This window comes from Oncorhynchus tshawytscha, unplaced genomic scaffold, assembly GCF_018296145.1.
Source record: "Oncorhynchus tshawytscha isolate Ot180627B unplaced genomic scaffold, Otsh_v2.0 Un_contig_2655_pilon_pilon, whole genome shotgun sequence".
NCBI lineage: Eukaryota > Metazoa > Chordata > Actinopteri > Salmoniformes > Salmonidae > Oncorhynchus > Oncorhynchus tshawytscha.
Window position 1 is genome coordinate 26,711 of NW_024609219.1, and position 18,796 is coordinate 45,506.

The 18,796-nt window shown below is 47.5% G+C and overlaps 1 protein-coding gene across 2 annotated transcripts in view; it reads right to left on the bottom strand.

The window, feature by feature from the left end:
- Nucleotides 1-8,348: 8,348 nt before the first annotated feature.
- Nucleotides 8,349-18,796, bottom strand: part of LOC121844444 (protein diaphanous homolog 3-like) — a 76,661-nt gene continuing 66,213 nt past the window's right edge. For both annotated transcript variants that reach the window (XM_042314539.1, XM_042314538.1), the window contains one exon: nt 8,349-8,493. In XM_042314539.1, coding sequence (XP_042170473.1) covers nt 8,356-8,493 — 138 coding nt within the window. In that variant the 3' untranslated portion in view covers nt 8,349-8,355. The remainder of the gene's footprint in view (nt 8,494-18,796) is intronic.

The window sequence follows — 18,796 nt, forward strand, 5'->3', positions numbered from 1 at the left end:
CACGTAGGTTGAGATACTGACGGTATCCGAGGAGAGAACAAATGAGGGAGTCCAATTTACGGAGTTGGAGCCAAAAACATCCAGAGCAACAGGAAGTGATCAACTCAATGTTCTTTCTTATCCAGCTCTCTCTCAAAGTGTCTCTCTCTCTCTCTGTCTCTGTCTCTCTGTCTCTCTCTGTCTCTCTCTCTCTCTAACGAATCGTATCGCTCCACACGGAGACAGAGAGTAGAAGGATACCTTATTTAAGGCTAATGGAGGAGGAGGAGGAGGAGGATCTCACTGAGGCAGGTAACTCAGTCATGGTTGTTCATACAACCTTTAAATTAGTCTGCTCGGCTTCAAACCTTTTTCTCTCTCCCTCTCTATGTGAAAAGAAGGTGCTCTTAATTTGACTGATGAATGCAGGCACTACCCTAAAATGGTGCTACTGTCCTTGGAATGGACCCCTCCCCCAATCTCTCTCTCTCTCTCTCTCCTCCGTTTCTTTAGTTGTAATCTCTCTCTCTCTCTCTCTCTCTCTCTCTCTCTCTCTCTCTCTCTCTCTCTCTCTCTCTCTCTCTCTCTCTCTCTCTCTCTCTCTCTCTCTCTCTCTCTCTCTCTCTCTCTCTCTCTCTCTCTCCTCTCTCTCTCTCTCTCTCTCTCTCTCTCTCTCTCTCTCTCTCTCTCTCTCTCTCTCTCTCTCTCTCTCTCTCTCTCTCTCTCTCTCTCTCTCTCTCTCTCTCTCTCTCTCTCTCTCTCTCCTCTCCTCTCCTCTCCTCTCTCTCTCTCTCTCCTCTCCTCTCTCTCTCCCCCCTCTCCGGTTCTTTAGTTGTAATGAATCTCCCTGTTCTGTTTCTGTGATGATCAGGTATTGAAAAGGCAGGCTGAGGCCACTCCATTCATAATCAAGTCTCTGAGACAATGATTCACCACCTTTCTCTATGTAAGGAAGGCTTTAGTACTGCCAGCAAGGTGAGTACAGACTGCATGATAAACAGACCTGTTGACAGACAGCGTCCTGGTCGGCTGTAAACAACATGTGACAGGAGACCGGACTGGTCAGCACATCCTAATTGCTGTCGCTTCACACAAAGCCCCGCGCGACGATTATGTCCCCCAAAAAAAAAGAAAAAAAAGCAGCTGTTTTTTTTTTTAAACTGATTAGCAATCCGTCTCCCGCACAACACAGCAATTAGCGGGTATATAAAAACGTACGTTTGTAAACAGCCCGGTCTCCACGGTAACGCAGAGATAAGGCGCCACAGGCGACTTCCCGAGAAGAAAACGTCCCCCTGGTCAGCAGTGGTGTTGAATCTTAATGTAAAAAGAGGAGACACTCAGTCAACGTCACGATACCAACCCCACAATACTTTATTCCCTACGTAGTGCACTACGTTTGATGAGAGCCCTATGGGTCCTGGTCTAAAGTAGTGCACTACGTTTGATTAGAGCCCTATGGGTCCTGGTCTAAAGTAGTGCACTACGTTTGATGAGAGCCCTATTGGTCCTGGTCTAAAGTAGTGCACTACGTTTGATGAGAGCCCTATGGGTCCTGGTCTAAAGTAGTGCACTACGTTTGATGAGAGCCCTATGGATCCTGGTCTAAAGTAGTGCACTACGTTTGATGAGAGCCCTATGGGTCCTGGTCTAAAGTAGTGCACTACGTTTGATTAGAGCCCTATGGGTCCTGGTCTAAAGTAGTGCACTACGTTTGATGAGAGCCCTATGGGTCCTGGTCTAAAGTAGTGCACTAGGTTTGATGAGAGCCCTATGGGTCCTGGTCTAAAGTAGTGCACTACGTTTGATGAGAGCCCTATGGGTCCTGGTCTAAAGTAGTGCACTAGGTTTGATGAGAGCCCTATGGGTCCTGGTCTAAAGTAGTGCACTACATTTGATGAGAGCCCTATGGGTCCTGGTCTAAAGTAGTGCACTAGGTTTGATGAGAGCCCTATGGGTCCTGGTCTAAAGTAGTGCACTAGGTTTGATTAGAGCCCTATGGGTCCTGGTCTAAAGTAGTGCACTACGTTTTGATGAGAGCCCTATGGGTCCTGGTCTAAAGTAGTGCACTACGTTTGATGAGAGCCCTATGGGTCCTGGTCTAAAGTAGTGCACTACGTTTGATGAGAGCCCTATGGGTCCTGGTCTAAAGTAGTGCACTACGTTTGATTAGAGCCCTATGGTCCTGGTCTAAAGTAGTGCACTACGTTTGATGAGAGCCCTATGGGTCCTGGTCTAAAGTAGTGCACTACGTTTGATTAGAGCCCTATTGGTCCTGGTCTAAAGTAGTGCACTACGTTTGATGAGAGCCCTATGGGTCCTGGTCTAAAGTAGTGCACTAGGTTTGATGAGAGCCCTATGGGTCCTGGTCTAAAGTAGTGCACTACGTTTGATGAGAGCCCTATGGGTCCTGGTCTAAAGTAGTGCACTAGGTTTGATGAGAGCCCTATGGGTCCTGGTCTAAAGTAGTGCACTAGGTTTGATGAGAGCCCTATGGGTCCTGGTCTAAAGTAGTGCACTAGGTTTGATGAGAGCCCTATGGGTCCTGGTCTAAAGTAGTGCACTAGGTTTGATTAGAGCCCTATGGGTCCTGGTCTAAAGTAGTGCACTAGGTTTGATTAGAGCCCTATGGGTCCTGGTCTAAAGTAGTGCACTACGTTTGATTAGAGCCCTATGGTCCTGGTCTAAAGTAGTGCACTACGTTTGATTAGAGCCCTATGGGTCCTGGTCTAAAGTAGTGCACTAGGTTTGATTAGAGCCCTATTGGTCCTGGTCTAAAGTAGTGCACTACGTTTGATGAGAGCCCTATGGCTCCTGGTCTAAAGTAGTGCACTATATAGGGCATAGGATGCCTTTTAGGAAGCATCCAAAAGACTAGAGAGTTCTCTGGGCCATTGTCAAAGAGCTGTTTCAGAATAGCAGACAAGTAAATCTTGGCTCATTGCTGGACGGACGGTATGCAGAGTCAAGGTCACATTGACATTGGCTTTTCTTAACAAACACCCTTCACAACCCTTCACGGCCCCCTTCACGGCCCCCTTCACGGCCCCCTTCACGGGCCCCTTCACGGGCCCCTTCACGGCCCCCTTCACGGCCCCCTTCACGGCCCCCTTCACGGCCCCCTTCACGGCCCCCTTCACGGCCCCCTTCACGGCCCCCTTCACGGCCCCCTTCACGGCCCCCTTCACGGCCCCCTTCACGGCCCCCTTCACGGCCCTTTAGCTTCCGGAGGAGAAAAGGAAAATAAAGAGGACAGAAGCATTGAAAAGAGAAAAAAAAGAAAACACTTCCAACGTTCTCTCCTCGTTTTGTTTAATAACCAGGACAGTTTTTTGGGGGGAATGTGACTCAAGACATCCATGACGACAGCGGAATGTGACTCAAGACATCCATGACGACAGCGGAATGTGACTCAAGACATCCATGACGACAGCGGAATGTGACTCAAGACATCCATGACGACAGCGGAATGTGACTCAAGACATCCATGACGACAGCGGAATGTGACTCAAGACATCCATGACGACAGCGGAATGTGACTCAAGACCATCCATGACGACAGCGGAATGTGACTCAAGACATCCATGACGACAGCGGATCCCAAACGTATTCACTCATATCCTCCGTCCAGCGCAAAACCTCACACCCCTCGTTGGCGGAGAGAACCTTTTTCCGTTTTAAAAAGCTTCCTGCGATTGTACAACAAAAAAATTAGATTTTTTAAAAAGCTCATTATCTTGCAATACGATACAAAACCTGATTAAAAACACTGTCTGTGGAAATGGGGTCGTTGATGAGGACATCGGACAGGTTATGACAGGTTATAAACAGCTCTCTAATGTCTGCGATGACTGACGTGAGGAATACTGATGAGACACTTTAAAAACTCCACTATTATAACTTTCAAGAATAAAGTTTCTTAAATTGAAAACTTAAAATATTTAAAATTAGAGTCAGCCACAGTTAAGGTCTTTCTAGGTCAGGGTGAGTAACTAGATTCAGCCACAGGCCAGAGTTTTGTCGGAGCGGATGGTCAGGGGGCTGGAACATAATTATAAATAATTTGTACTCTGCAAATTGACCACAACTAAGACCCAAAAAAAAAGAGATTGTATGATGAAAATTATAATTTCATACCTTGATTACATTGAGACACAATCACACAATCCCTTCTACAGCATAGGCTACCGATAAAGAGAGTGCGTGTGTGTGTGTGTGTGTGTGTCCCTAGAGATAACCTTCCAATCACTCTGATATCGTTCATTTGAACAGCTCCATTAACATCAGCTGATGAAGAGGACAGGAGAAGAAGACAGACAGACAGCAGCTACAGAACAGAGAATCAAAATCATAGGGCCCTGGTCTAAAGTAGTGCACTATATAGGGAATAGGGTGCCATAGGGCTCTGGTCTAAAGTAGTGCACTATATAGGGAATAGGGTGCCATAGGGCTCTGGTCTAAAGTAGTGCACTATATAGGGAATAGGGTGCCATAGGGCTCTGGTCTAAAGTAGTGCACTATATAGGGAATAGGGTGCCATAGGGCTCTGGTCTAAAGTAGTGCACTATATAGGGAATAGGGTTCTATAGGGCCCTGGTCTAAAGTAGTGCACTATATATAGGGAATAGGGTTCTATAGGACTATGGTCTAAAGTAGTGCACTATATAGGGAATAGGGTTCTATAGGGCTCTGGTCTAAAGTAGTGCACTATATATAGGGAATAGGGTTCTATAGGGCTCTGGTCTAAAGTAGTGCACTATATATAGGGAATAGGGTTCTATAGGGCCCTGGTCTAATGTAGTGCACTATATATAGGGAATAGGGTTCTATAGGGCTCTGGTCTAAAGTAGTGCACTATATAGGGAATAGGGTTCCATAGGGCTCTGGTCTAAAGTAGTGCACTATATAGGGAATAGGGTTCTATAGGGCTCTGGTCTAAAGTAGTGCACTATATAGGGAATAGGGTTCCATAGGGCTCTGGACTAAAGTAGTGCACTCTATAGGGAATAGGGTTCTATAGGGCTCTGGTCTAAGGTCATGCACTATATAGGGAATAGGGTTCCATAGGGCTCTGGACTAAAGTAGTGCACTCTATAGGGAATAGGGTTCATTAGGGCTCTGGTCTAAAGTAGTGCACTATATCGGGAATAGGGTTCATTAGGGCTCTGGTCTAAAGTAGTGCACTATATAGGGAATAGGGTTCATTAGGGCTCTGGTCTAAAGTAGTGCCCTATATAGGGAATAGGGTGCCAGAAGGCTCTGGTCTAAAGTAGTGCCCTCTATAGGGAATAGGGTCTAAAGTAGTGCCCTCTATAGGGAATAGGGTGCCACAGGGCTCTGGTCTAAAGTAGTACCCTCTATAGAGAATAGGGTGCCACAGGGCTCTGGTCTAAAGTAGTGCCCTCTATAGGGAATAGGGTCTAAAGTAGTGCCCTCTATAGGGAATAGGGTGCCACAGGGCTCTGGTCTAAAGTAGTACCCTCTATAGGGAATAGGGTGCCACGGGGCTCTGGTCTAAAGTAGTGCCCTCTAGGGAATAGGGTCTAAAGAATAGGGTCTAAAGTAGTGCCCTCTATAGGGAATAGGGTGCCACAGGGCTCTGGTCTAAAGTAGTGCCCTCTATAGGGAATAGGGTGCCACAGGGCTCTGGTCTAAAGTAGTGCCCTCTATAGGGAATAGGGTATAAAGCAGTGCCCTCTATAGGGAATAGGGCTCTGGTCTAAAGTAGTGCCCTCTATAGGGAATAGGGTGCGGGAGAGAAAGAAGGAAACAGGTTGAAGCTCATTGAAACTCCAGACACGAGGACCATCCAGAGAGCAGCAGACACCATGAACAACAATGAATCATCCAATATCTTCCAGCACTCCAACATTATCACATCCTCCAAGGATGGTGGGCCAAGCGCTCTATAATTTAACACTAACTGGTGGTTTCATATGCCAGGTGTGAGAGAGAGAGGAGGAGAGAGGAGAGGAAAGAGGAGAGAGAAAGAGGGAGAGAGGAGGGGGAGAGAGAGGAGAGGGAGAGAGAGGAGAGGGAGAGAGAGGAGAGGGAGAGAGAGGAGAGGAAAGAGGGAGAGAGAAAGAGGGAGAGAGGAGGGGGAGAGAAAGAGGGAGAGAGGAGAGGGAGAGAGGAGAGAGAAAGAGGGAGAGAGGAGAGAGAAAGAGGGAGAGAGGAGGGGGAGAGAAAGAGGGAGAGAGGAGAGGGAGAGAGGAGAGAGAAAGAGGGAGAGAGGAGAGAGGAGAGAGAAAGAGGGAGAGAGGAGGGGGAGAGAGAGGAGAGGGAGAGAGAAGAGGGAGAGAGGAGAGGGAGAGAGAGGAGAGAGGAGAGAAGAGATGGGGGAGAGAGAAGAGAGGGAGAGAGAGGAGAGGGAGAGAGAAGAGAGAAGAGAGAAGAGAGGAGAGGGAGAGAGAGGAGAGAGGAGAGAGAAAGAGGGAGAGAGGAGGGGGAGAGAGGAGGGGGAGAGAGAGAGAGAGAGAGGAGAGGAGAGAGAAAGAGGGAGAGAGGAGGGGGAGAGAGAGGAGAGGGAGAGAGGAGAGGGAGAGAAAGAGGGAGAGAGGAGAGAGAGAGAGAAAGAGGCAGAGACAGAGTGAGCGTGAAAGCGAACAAACAAGATAAAACAACTACAGCAAAACCAGCCAAAAGCAGGATTAGGTCGTGGTAGATTAGGTAGAGGGTAGATATGGTAATGGATAGATTAGGTAATGGTTAGTGGTTAGATTAGGTAATGGTTAGTGGTTAGATTAGGTAATGGTTAGATTAGGTAATGGTTAGTGGTTAGATTAGGTCATGGTAGATCAGGTAAATTAGGTAATGGTTAGTGGCTAGATTAGGTAATGGTTAGATTAGGTAACGGTAGATTAGGTCATGGTTTGTGGTTACATCAGGTAGCAGTTACATCAGGTAGCAGTTACATCAGGTAGCAGTTACATCAGGTAGCAGTTAGATCAGGTAGCAGTTAGATCAGGTAGCAGTTAGATCAGGTAGCAGTTAGATCAGGTAGCAGTTAGATCAGGTAGCAGTTAGATCAGGTAGCAGTTAGATCAGGTAGCAGTTAGATCAGGTAGCAGTTAGATCAGGTAGCAGTTAGATCAGGTAGCAGTTAGATCAGGTAGCAGTTAGATCAGGTAGCAGTTAGATCAGGTAGCAGTTAGATCAGGTAGTGGAATTATATTTCAACCCTGTGATGGTGTAACGGGCCAACAGGGGATATTTAACACAGAGGACAGACTGCAGGGACAGTTGATACGTGCCTACCAGACTGATATATCGGGAATGGGGTGCTAATTGACCCCAGCTAAGAGGCATCATTGGCCTCCCTAACATGGCCAGTCTGATGTCTACCCTGCACTATGACCCATCCTGGTCTCTCTAAAATGGCCTCTCTGATGTCTACCCTGCACTATGACCCATCCTGGCCTCTCTAGCCTGGCCAGTCTGATGTCCTGATACGAGCCAGGCCTGAACCACACCGAGCAGAGACACCACCCTGATACGAGCCAGGCCTGAACCACACAGAGCAGAGACACCACCCTGATACGAGCCAGGCCTGAACCACACCGAGCAGAGACACCACCCTGATACGAGCCAGGCCTGAACCACACCGAGCAGAGACACCACTAAGTTCCCTGCTACACACACACACACACACACCACTAGGAGTCTAAGTTCCCTGCTACACACACACACCACAGAGTCACACACACACACACACACCACTAGAGTCTAAGTTCCCTGCTACACACACACACACCACAGAGTCTAACTACACACACACACACACACACACACACACCACTCAGAGTCTAAGTTCCCTGCTAGTTCCCTGCTACACACACACACACCACTAGGAGTCTAAGTTCCCTGCTACACACACACACACACACCACTAGGAGTCTAAGTTCCCTGCTACACACACACACACCACTCAGAGTCTAACACACACACACACACACACCACTCAGAGTCTAAGTTCCCTGCTACACACACACACACACACACACACCACTCAGAGTCTAAGTTCCCTGCACACACACACACACCACTAGGAGTCTAAGTTCCCTGCACACACACCACTAGAGTCTAAGTTCCCTGCTACACACACACACACACACACCACTCAGTAAGAGTCTAAGTTCCCTGCTACACACACACACACACCACTCAGAGTGTAAGTTCCCTGCTACACACACACACACCACTCAGAGTCTAAGTTCCTGCTACACACACACACACCACTAGGAGTCTAAGTTCCCTGCTACACACACACACACACACACACACCACTCAGAGTCTAAGTTCCCTGCTACACACACACACACCACTCGGAGTCTAAGTTCCCTGCTACACACACACACCACTCAGAGCCTCAGTTTCCTACCACATTATGAACCATAACTCTCCACCTACTGTTTTGGAGGCAGTAACAATGTACTGGATAACCATCTCTCTCTTGGTGGTCAGATCTTTCTCTCTCAGGGGAGCCTTCTTGTCATCATTCAGGTTCATATCCTCCTGGAGAGAGGAGAGAGAGAGAAACAGAGAGAAGAGAGAAGAGAGAACAGAGAGAAGAGAGCGAGAGAGAGCGAGAGCGAGAGAGAGCGAGAGAGAAGCGAGAGAGAGAGAGCGAGAGAGAGAGAGCGAGAGAGCGAGAGAGAGAGCGAGAGAGAGAGCGAGAGAGAGAGAGAGAGAGAGAGAGCGAGAGAGAGAGCGAGAGAGAGCGAGAGAGAGCTTGAAGAGAAGCGAGAAGAGAAGAGAAAGCGAAGAAGAAAGCGAAGGAAAGCGAAAGCGAAGAAAGAAAGCGAAGAAGAAAGCGAGAGAAAGCGAAAGAAAGAACGAAAGAAACGAAGAGAAAGCGAAGAGAAAGCGAGAGAGCGAGAGAAGCGAAGAGCGAGCGAAAGAAAACGAGAAGAGAGAAGAGAAAGAGAGCGAGAGCGAGAGAGAGAGAGAGAGAGCGAGAGAGAGCGCGAGAGAGAGCGCGAGAGAGAGCGAGAGAGAGCGCGAGAGAGAGCGCGAGAGAGAGCGCGAGAGAGAGCGCGAGAGAGAGCGCGAGAGAGAGCGCGAGAGAGAGCGCGAGAGAGAGCGCGAGAGAGAGCGAGAGAGAGCGCGAGAGAGAGCGAGAGAGAGCGCGAGAGAGAGCGAGAGAGAGCGAGAGAGAGCGCGAGAGAGAGAGAGAGCGAGAGAGAGCGAGAGAGAGAGAGAGAGCGCGAGAGAGAGCCAGAGAGAGCGCGAGAGAGAGCGAAGACAGAGAGAGCGAGAGAGAGCGAGAGAGAGCGAGAGAGAGAGCGAGAGAGAGAGCGAGAGAGAGAGCGCGAGAGAGAGAGAGCGAGAGAGAGAGCGAGAGAGAGAGCGAGAGAGAGCGAGAGACAGAGCGAGAGACAGAGAGAGAGCGAGACAGAGAGACAGAGAGAGAGAAGAGAGAGTGTTAATATAATTATATGATTAGAATATTACCCTCCGAGACCATATGATAGTATGAAATTGATTAGAATCATTAGATTTTAATGCTGTGTATGATTTAGTCAGTAGAATTATATCTGAGAGTGTAGTTCGTAGTCAGAATTAATGTTTTGGTGACAATATATCTAGTGTCTTGATAACAGACTGTCTGAGGAAGATTCGGGGCCGACCTTGGCTGGGGCACTGAGAACCTCCCAGGGTCTCGGCACTGAGAACCTCCCAGGGTCTCGGCACTGAGATCTCCCAGGGTCTCGGCGCAGAGAACCTCCCAGGGTCTCGGCGCTGAGAACCTCCCAGGGTCTCGGCGCTGAGAACCTCCCAGGGTCTCGGCGCTGAGAACCTCCCAGGGTCTCGCGCAGAGAACCTCCCAGGGTCTCGGCACAGAGAACCTCCCAGGGTCTCGGCACAGAGAACCTCCCAGGGTCTCGGCACAGAGAACCTCCCAGGGTCTCGGCACTGAGAACCTCCCAGGGTCTCGGCACTGAGAACCTCCCAGGGTCTCGGCACTGAGAACCTCCCAGGGTGTCTCCCTATGTCGGCTGGGTAGAACCTCCAGGACAGTGTGGGCGTATGATAACTAATGTTTTGTGTGGAAGTATGTGTGTCACTATAAAATGAAGGTCTTTGTTCTGTGCCCATGAATAAACATTTGACTATTGTGGACTGGGCCTCTGTCTGTTTTCATTCCAACCAGTATCTTACAAATCCTGGTCGCAGACAGAGTCATTTAAATGAATTGGGGAATGAACATTTGAGAACCTAATTCTCGTGACAGAGAGATGTGGAGAGAGAGAGAGATGTGGAGAGATAAATATATGCTAGGCAGGTTCAAAGTTGAAGCCCACTCTGAGCGGTTGTCTCCCAGTAACAGAGCTGAACTGGTTTCACATTAAAGGACGTGTTGGAGCCCTGAGAAGGATCCACCCTGAACATCTCCATGTTGGAGCCCTGAGAGGCCTGGAGCCATCCTGAACATCTCCATGTTGGAGCCCTGAGAAGGATCCATCCTGAACATCTCCATGTTGGAACCCTGAGAAGGATCCATCCTGAACATCTGGAACCCTGAGAAGGTGAACATCTCCATGTTGGAGCCCTGAGAAGGATCCATCCAGGATCCATCCTGAACATCTCCATGTTGGAGCCCTGAGAAGGATCCATCCTGAACATCTCCATGTTGGAGCCCTGAGAAGGATCCACCCTGAACATCTCCATGTTGGAGCCCTGAGAAGGAGCCATCCCTGAACATCTCCATGTTGGAGCCCTGAGAAGGATCCACCCTGAACATCTCCATGAACATCTCCATGTTTGGACCCTGAACATCTCCATGTTGGAGCCCTGAGAGGATCCATCCTGATCTCCATGTTCCTGAATCCATCTCCATGTTGGAGCCCTGAGAAGATCTCCACCCTGAACATCCTGAACATCTCCATGTTGGAGAACATCTCCTGAGAAGGATCCATCCTGAACATCTCCATGTTGGAGCCCTGAGAAGGATCCATCCTGAACATCTCCATGTTGGAGCCCTGAGAAGGATCCACCTGAACATCTCCATGTTGGAGCCCTGAGAAGGATCCACCCTGAACATCTCATGTTGGAGCCCTGAGAAGCCCATGTTGGAGCCCTGAGAAGGATCCATCCTGAACACATCTCCATGTTGGATCCATCCTGAACCCTGAGAAGGATCCATGTTGGAGCCCTGAACATCTCCATGTTGGAGCCCTGAGAAGGATCCATCCTGAACATCTCCATGTTGGAGCCCTGAGAAGGATCCATCCTGAACATCTCCATGTTGGAGCCCTGAGAAGGATCCATCCTGAACATCTCCATGTTGGAGGCCTGAGAAGGAGCCATCCTGAACATCTCCATGTTGGAACCCTGAGAAGGATCCACCCTGAACATCTCCATGTTGGAGCCCTGAGAAGGATCCACCCTGAACATCTCCATGTTGGAGCCCTGAGAAGGATCCATCCTGAACATCTCCATGTTGGAGCCCTGAGAAGAATCCATCCTGGACATCTGGTGTGAACATCTCGGGGTTGATCTCGAAGCCAGAAAAACCTCTGTTATTACTGGAAAATCCACTGGCTTCAACAAAATGTCTTGACATTTCATTCATCTTCCCACTTTAAAAAGCACATTGGATTAAAACATACCACCTGTGCAGTTAATGAACTAGCTGCAAGCACGTATTTAAAAGTACGTATTTAAAAGGCCATATCATTAGTTGCTTTTGTATTTTCAGAATAAGCATCGCGGAGGTAGATCCGTAGAATTCCATAGGAAATCATTGTTTAAAAATTCTTTGATATAGGGGGCGCTCTTTTAATTTTTGGATTAAAAAAACGTTCCCGTTTTAAGCGCGATATTTTGTCACGAAAAGATGCTCGACTATGCATATAATTGACAGCTTTGGAAACACTCTGACGTTTCCAAAACTGCAAAGATATTATCTGTGAGTGCCACAGAACTGATGCTACAGGCGAAACCAAGATGAAATTTCAAACAGGAAATGCCCCAGATTTTGAAGGCGCTGTGTTCCAATGTCTCCTTATATGGCTGTGAATGCGCAAGGAATGAGCCTGCACTTTCTGTCGTTTCCCCAAGGTGTCTGCAGCATTGTGACGTATTTGTAGGCATATCATTGGAAAATTGACCATAAGAGACTACATTTACCAGGTGTCCGCTCGGTGTCCTCCGTCGAAACTATTGCGTAATCTCCAGGTGCGTGCATTTTTCCATTTGGTTCAGAGGAGAAACCAAACTGCCAGGAATGACTTATCATCGAATAGATATGTGAAAAACACCTTGAGGATTGATTCTAAACAACGTTTGCCATGTGTCTGTCGATATTATGGAGTTCATTTGGAAAAAGTTTGGCGTTGTGATGACTGCATTTTCGGGTTTTTCTTAGCCAAACGTGATGAACAAAACGGAGCGATTTCTCCTACACAAATAATATTTTTGGAAAAACTGAGCATTTCCTATCTAACTGAGAGTCTCCTCATTGAAAACATCTGAAGTTCTTCAAAGGTAAATGATTTTATTTGAATGCTTTTCTTGTTTTTGTGAAAATGTTGCCTGCTGAATGCTAGGCTTAATGCTATGCTAGCTATCAATACTGTTACACAAATGCTTGTTTTGCTATGGTTGAAAAGCATATTTTGAAAATCTGAGATGACAGTGTTGTTAACAAAAGGCTAAGCTTGAGAGCCAATATATTTATTTCATTTCATTTGCGATTTTCATGAATAGTTAACGTTGCGTTATGGTAATGAGCTTGAGGCTATAATTACGCTCCCGGATACGGGATTGCTCGACGCTAGAGGTTAATTGCTTTTGTATTTTCAGAATAAGCGTCGCGGAGGTAGAACCGTAGAATTCCATAGGAAATCATTGTTTAAATAGCATCTCTGTTGGGTGACTGACTGACTGACCATTTTGTTCCATTTTGTCCTTCAGGAAGTGAAAACAAAGTTATGCCGTATTAAAACGGAAACAGCCAACATGAAAAGAGAAGAGAGATCCATACTGCATCCCAAAAATGGGGTCCTGGTCTAAAGTAGGGCACTATATAGGGAATAGGGTTCTATAGGGCTCTGGTCTAAAGTAGTGCACTATATAGGGAATAGGGTTCTATAGGGCTCTGGTCTAAAGTAGTGCACGATGTAAGGAATAGGGTGCCATTTGGGATGGAACCCCAGTGGTGTAGCGTCCTGACTGTGTGATGGCCTGTTCTCTTGGGGCCTTGGAAAGGTGACATTGACAATGGTAGATACAGGCAACAGCCCAGAAACGATAGAGAGAGACAGACAGGCAACAGCCCAGAGAAGATACAGACAGAGACAGGCAACAGCCCAGAGAGAGACAGATAGAGACAGACAGGCAACAGCCCAGAGACCATAGAGACAGACAGGCAACAGCCCAGAGACCAAAGAGACAGACAGGATACAGCCCAGATAGAGACAGACAGGCAACAGCCCAGAGACATAGAGACAGACAGGCACACAGCATAGAGACAGACAGGCAACAGCCCAGAGACCATAGAGACAGACAGGCAACAGCCCAGAGACCATAGAGACAGACAGCCCAGAGACCAAAGATACAGAGAGACCAGACAGACAGGCAACAGCCCAGAGAAGATACAGAGAGACAGACAGGCATTGATAGAGACAGACAGGCAACAGCCCAGAGACCATAGAGACAGACAGGCAACAGCCCAGAGAAGATACAGAGAGACAGGCAGGCAGACAGAGAAGGCACATTGAGACAGACAGGCAACAGCCCAGAGAAGATACAGAGAGACAGACAGGCAACAGCCCAGAGAAGATACAGAGAGACAGACAGGCAACAGCCCAGAGAAGATACAGACGGGCAACAGACCGAATCTGGTCTTTAGATCAATCGATTGGTTGAAATGTTTAAACTTGTATTTTTCCATATATAGACGTACCCTGTGTGTTAATAAAGTCAACTGTATGTTGCTACTGAGCTTGTCTGATGCTTTAAGCACTTACACAAACTGGACACAAATGACTCAAGAGGGAGCCAGAGATCAATATAGCCAAACCAGAAGGAAAAACTGGCCCTGCTGCTGGCCTTCACAGATTCTGCCATTACTCTCCTGAAGTTGCCGGTAACAGGCTACACCAGTGGTCTGCAACCTTTTCCATTTGGAGTGCCAAGTTATCTGACCATTTCTACTGATCTGCCAGTTATGATCTTAATACGCATTCATTTGTGTCCAGTCTGAAACTCTTTGAAACATTGTATCAACTATTAACTTGTGTCCAGTCTGAAACTCTTTGAAACATTGAATCAACTATTAACTTGTGTCCAGTCTGAAACTCCATGAAACATTGTATAAACTATTAACTTGTGTCAGGTCTGAAACTCCTTGAAACATTGTATCAACTATTAATTTGTGTCCAGTCTGAAACTCTTTGAAACATTGTATCAACTATTAACTTAAAATCCAGTCTGAAACTCTTTGAAACATTGTATCAACTATTAACTTGTGTCAGGTCTGAAACTCCTTGAAACATTGTATCAACTATTAACTTGTGTCAGGTCTGAAGCTCACACTAGCTAACTTGCTACATTGTATAAAATATTCTGGGCCCTCAAAGTTTCTCCTCAAGTGAGCTCCATACAGACAGACAGACAGAGCTGTAGACTATAGTGGGTGATGGATAAGAGTAATCAGGTAGGCTTATTTTATGGTTTCCCCGGATCCGAGCATTAAACGTTTTGCCCCCTTTCATGCCGAGTGGTTATCGAAAGAGAGCCGAAATTATTTCTCAAGCAAGCTAAACACTGTCATTCTCAAAGGATGTAAAAACAGACTTCGTTTACTGTTTAGAGGTGAAGAAAAAATACTCTGAGAAGCTCCACAGTGATGGTGAGTTAAGACAATCAGAAATACTAATCAGATCCCCAAATGGGAATATTTATAGGCCTACATTTGCATGTGCAGGCCAGGTAGTCTATAGGTCTACTTCTATGTGTAATCAGGGCCAGGTAGTCTATAGGTCTACTTCTATGTGTAATCAGGTAGTCTATAGACCTACTTCTATGTGTAATCAGGTAGTCTATAGACCTACTTCTATGTGTAATCAGGGCCAGGTAGTCTATAGGTCTACTTCTATGTGTAATCAGGGCCAGGTAGTCTATAGGTCTACTTCTATATGTAATCAGGTAGTCTATAGGTCTACTTCTATGTGTAATCAGGGCCAGGTAATCTATAGGTCTACTTCTATGTGTAATCAGGGCCAGGTAGTCTATAGGTCTACTTCTATGTGTAATCAGGTAGTCTATAGACCTACTTCTATGTGTAATCAGGTAGTCTATAGGTCTACTTCTATGTGTAATCAGGTAGTCTATAGACCTACTTCTATGTGTAATCAGGTAGTCTATAGACCTACTTCTATGTGTAATCAGGTAGTCTATAGGTCTACTTCTATGTGTAATCAGGTAGTCTATAGGTCTACTTCTATGTGTAATCAGGTAGTCTATAGACCTACTTCTATGTGTAATCAGGTAGTCTATAGGTCTACTTCTATGTGTAATCAGGTGGTCTATAGGTCTACTTCTATGTGTAATCAGGCCAGGTAGCCTATAGACCTACTTCTATGTGTAATCAGGACCAGGTAGTCTATAGGTCTACTTCTATGTGTAATCAGGTAGTCTATAGGTCTACTTCTATGTGTAATCAGGACCAGGTAGTCTATAGGTTGATGCTGTTGCTCTTCAACTTCATCCTGCAGCCATCGCCTGCATTGTGGGAGGCTCTATTATCAACCAATCATCAGGCTGTTTTTCATTTGAGGCTCTATTGTCAACCAATCATCAGGCTGTTTTTGTTTGACCAAGGAGAATGTGACCAAAGACACGACTGAAACCTGGAACCAAATCTGCTGTGGTGAACAGTAGACGTATAAATGTGATATTTCAGGTTCTCTAATCGATTGTACAACGTTTACACATACATAATGATTTCAATATGTGAGTGTGTGATATAAACATGTTTATTTCCGACATTATAAAGACAATATTTGATAAACTACGGCAACACTGCCCTGTTGATCCGTTGGAAATCCACAACAGGTGTCCGATTTTAAACCGTGGCAGATTCACCTCCCCTAGACTCCACTCCTCCACAGTCCATTGCTTTATCCTACTAGTCAATATCTGCAGTGCTGCTCGCCAAGTCTCCCTTCTAAATGATCAAATCAACCTCGCCGAGTCTCCCTTCTAAATGATCAAAAACGATCTAAATGATCAAATCAACCTCGCCGTGACCCGTCAGATTCAGGAACTTAAACCTAATTAGTCAAATAAAATGCCTCAACACCCCCATTAAACTGGAACTGAGCAGAATTCGTGACGGTTTTTATTTTAGTTCGTTTTGGAGTCAAAGATGGTTTCGGTTGTTTTGTTTGTTCATTTATATATTTATTTTTTCATTATTTTGGGGGGTTTTGGTTTTCTATAATAACCTTGTTACACACATAGTCTCACACACACACAGTCTCACACACACACACACACACACACACAGTCTCACACACACACACACACACACACAGTCTCACACACACACAGTCTCACACACACACGGTCCAGCTCTTTCAACAGCGTGTCATCAGAAGTGTTATGGAGCTTCCTGTAATGTCTGGTCTCCACGGGCAACGGTCCAATCATTCCCTCGTAGAAAGCACTGGGCTGGGATTGGATCGATTAAGAAGAGAGGAAGGAGAAACGTTGTTTGAGAAGAGAGGACAAAGAGGAGGAGGAAGAGGAGGAGGAGGAAGAGACGAAGGTTTAAACTGTATCCATGTCAGCTGGCGAGGTTAGAGGACACGGAGCTCTGAAGACGAAACTCTCTGTGTGTGTGTGTGTGTGTGTGTGTGTGTATATACCTAAAGATGAAAGTTAGCCTTCACGACTGTGTAGTTGTCGGACGAGGTTAGCTTATCATGGCCTCTTTAGAGAAAGCAACTGACGAGTCAATGGAAACTGGCCCGCTCTCCAACTGGCCCGCCCGCTCTGTAGCTGGCCCGCTCTGCAGCTGGCCCGCTCTGCAGCTGGCCCGCTCTGCAGCTGGCCCGCTCTGCAACTGGCCCGCTCTGCAACTGGCCCGCTCTGCAACTGGCCCGCTCTGCAACTGGCCCGCTCTGCAGCTGGCCCGCTCTGCAACTGGCCCGCTCTCTGGCAGCTCTGGCCCGCTCTGGAACTGGCCCGCTCTGGAACTGGCCCGCTCTGCAGCTTCTGCAGCTGGCCCGTTCTGCAGCTGGCCCGTTCTGCAGCTGGCCCGTTCTGCAGCTGGCCCGTTCTGCAGCTGGCCCGTTCTGCAGCTGGCCCGTTCTGCAGCTGGCCCGTTCTGCAGCTGGCCTTGAAACACTTTCCTTATGGAATCAATAGGTCGATCTGGCAAGACGGCATCCAGCCTTCCTTTAGCCTTCCTTTAGCCTTCCTTTAGCCTTCCTTTAGCCTTCCTTTAGCCTTCCTTTAGCCTTCCTTTAGCCTTCATCCAGCTTTCATCCAGCCTTCATCCAGCCTTCATCCAGCCTTCATCCAGCCTTCATCCAGCCTTCATCTAGCCTTCATCTAGCCTTCATCCAGCCTTCATCCAGCCTTCATCCAGCCTTCCTTTAGCCAACAGTCTGAGGGATTCTTCATCCAGAAACCTTTTTTAAAACCGGATCACAGTCATGTTACCCTTTTCAGCCTTCATTCCAGTCATTAGAAGAACGGCCAGGACATCATCCAGCTGTCTCCTCATCCGTAGCAGAGCTTCATCCAGTCTTCTCTTAGCCTTGAGTCATTAGCCGGTGTCGTCTGTCACCTCTCTAGCAGAGCTGGGATTCACCGGTGTCGTCTGTCACCTCTCCCACTGAAACCGTCTGTCACCTTTAGCAGAAAACCGGTCATCTCACCTCTCCGTAGCAGAGCTGTGTGAGTCATTACCGGTGTTGTCCCTGTCACCTCTCCGTAGCAGAGCTGTGTGAGTCATTCGGTGTCGTCTGCCATCTGTAGCAGAGCTGTGTGAGTCATTACCGGTGTTGTCCCTGTCAGCTGTGTGAGTCATTACCGGTGTCATCTGTCACCTCTCCAGCAGAGCAGTCATTACCGGTGTTGTCTGTCACCTCTCCGTAGCAGAGCTGTGTGAGTCATTACCGGTGTCGTCTGTCACCTCTCCGTAGCAGAGCTGTGTGAGTCATTACCGGTGTCGTCTGTCACCTCTCCGTAGCAGAGCTGTGTGAGTCATTACCGGTGTCGTCTGTCACCTCTCCGTAGCAGAGCTGTGTGAGTCATTACCGGTGTCGTCTGTCACCTCTCCGTAGCAGAGCTGTGTGAGTCATTACCGGTGTCGTCTGTCACCTCTCCGTAGCAGAGCTGTGTGAGTCATTACCGGTGTCATCTGTCACCTCTCCGTAGCAGAGCTGTGTGAGTCATTACCGGTGTCATCTGTCACCTCTCCGTAGCAGAGCTGTGTGAGTCATTACCGGTGTTGTCCCTGTCATAGCAGAGCTGAGTCACCGGTGTTGTCCCTGTCCTCTCCGTAGCAGAGATGTGTGAGTCATTACCGGTGTCATCTGTCACCTCTCCGTAGCAGAGCTGTGTGAGTCATTACCGGTGTCGTCTGTCACCTCTCCGTAGCAAAGCTGTGTGAGTCATTACCGGTGTTGTCTGTCACCTCTCCGTAGCAGAGCTGTGTGAGTCATTACCTGTGTTGTCCCTGTCACCTCTCCGTAGCAGAGCTGTGTGAGTCATTACCGGTGTTGTCCCCATCACCTCTCCGTAGCAGAGCTGTGTGAGTCACTACCGGCGTTGGCCGGCAGGGATGTCCTTGTCCCAT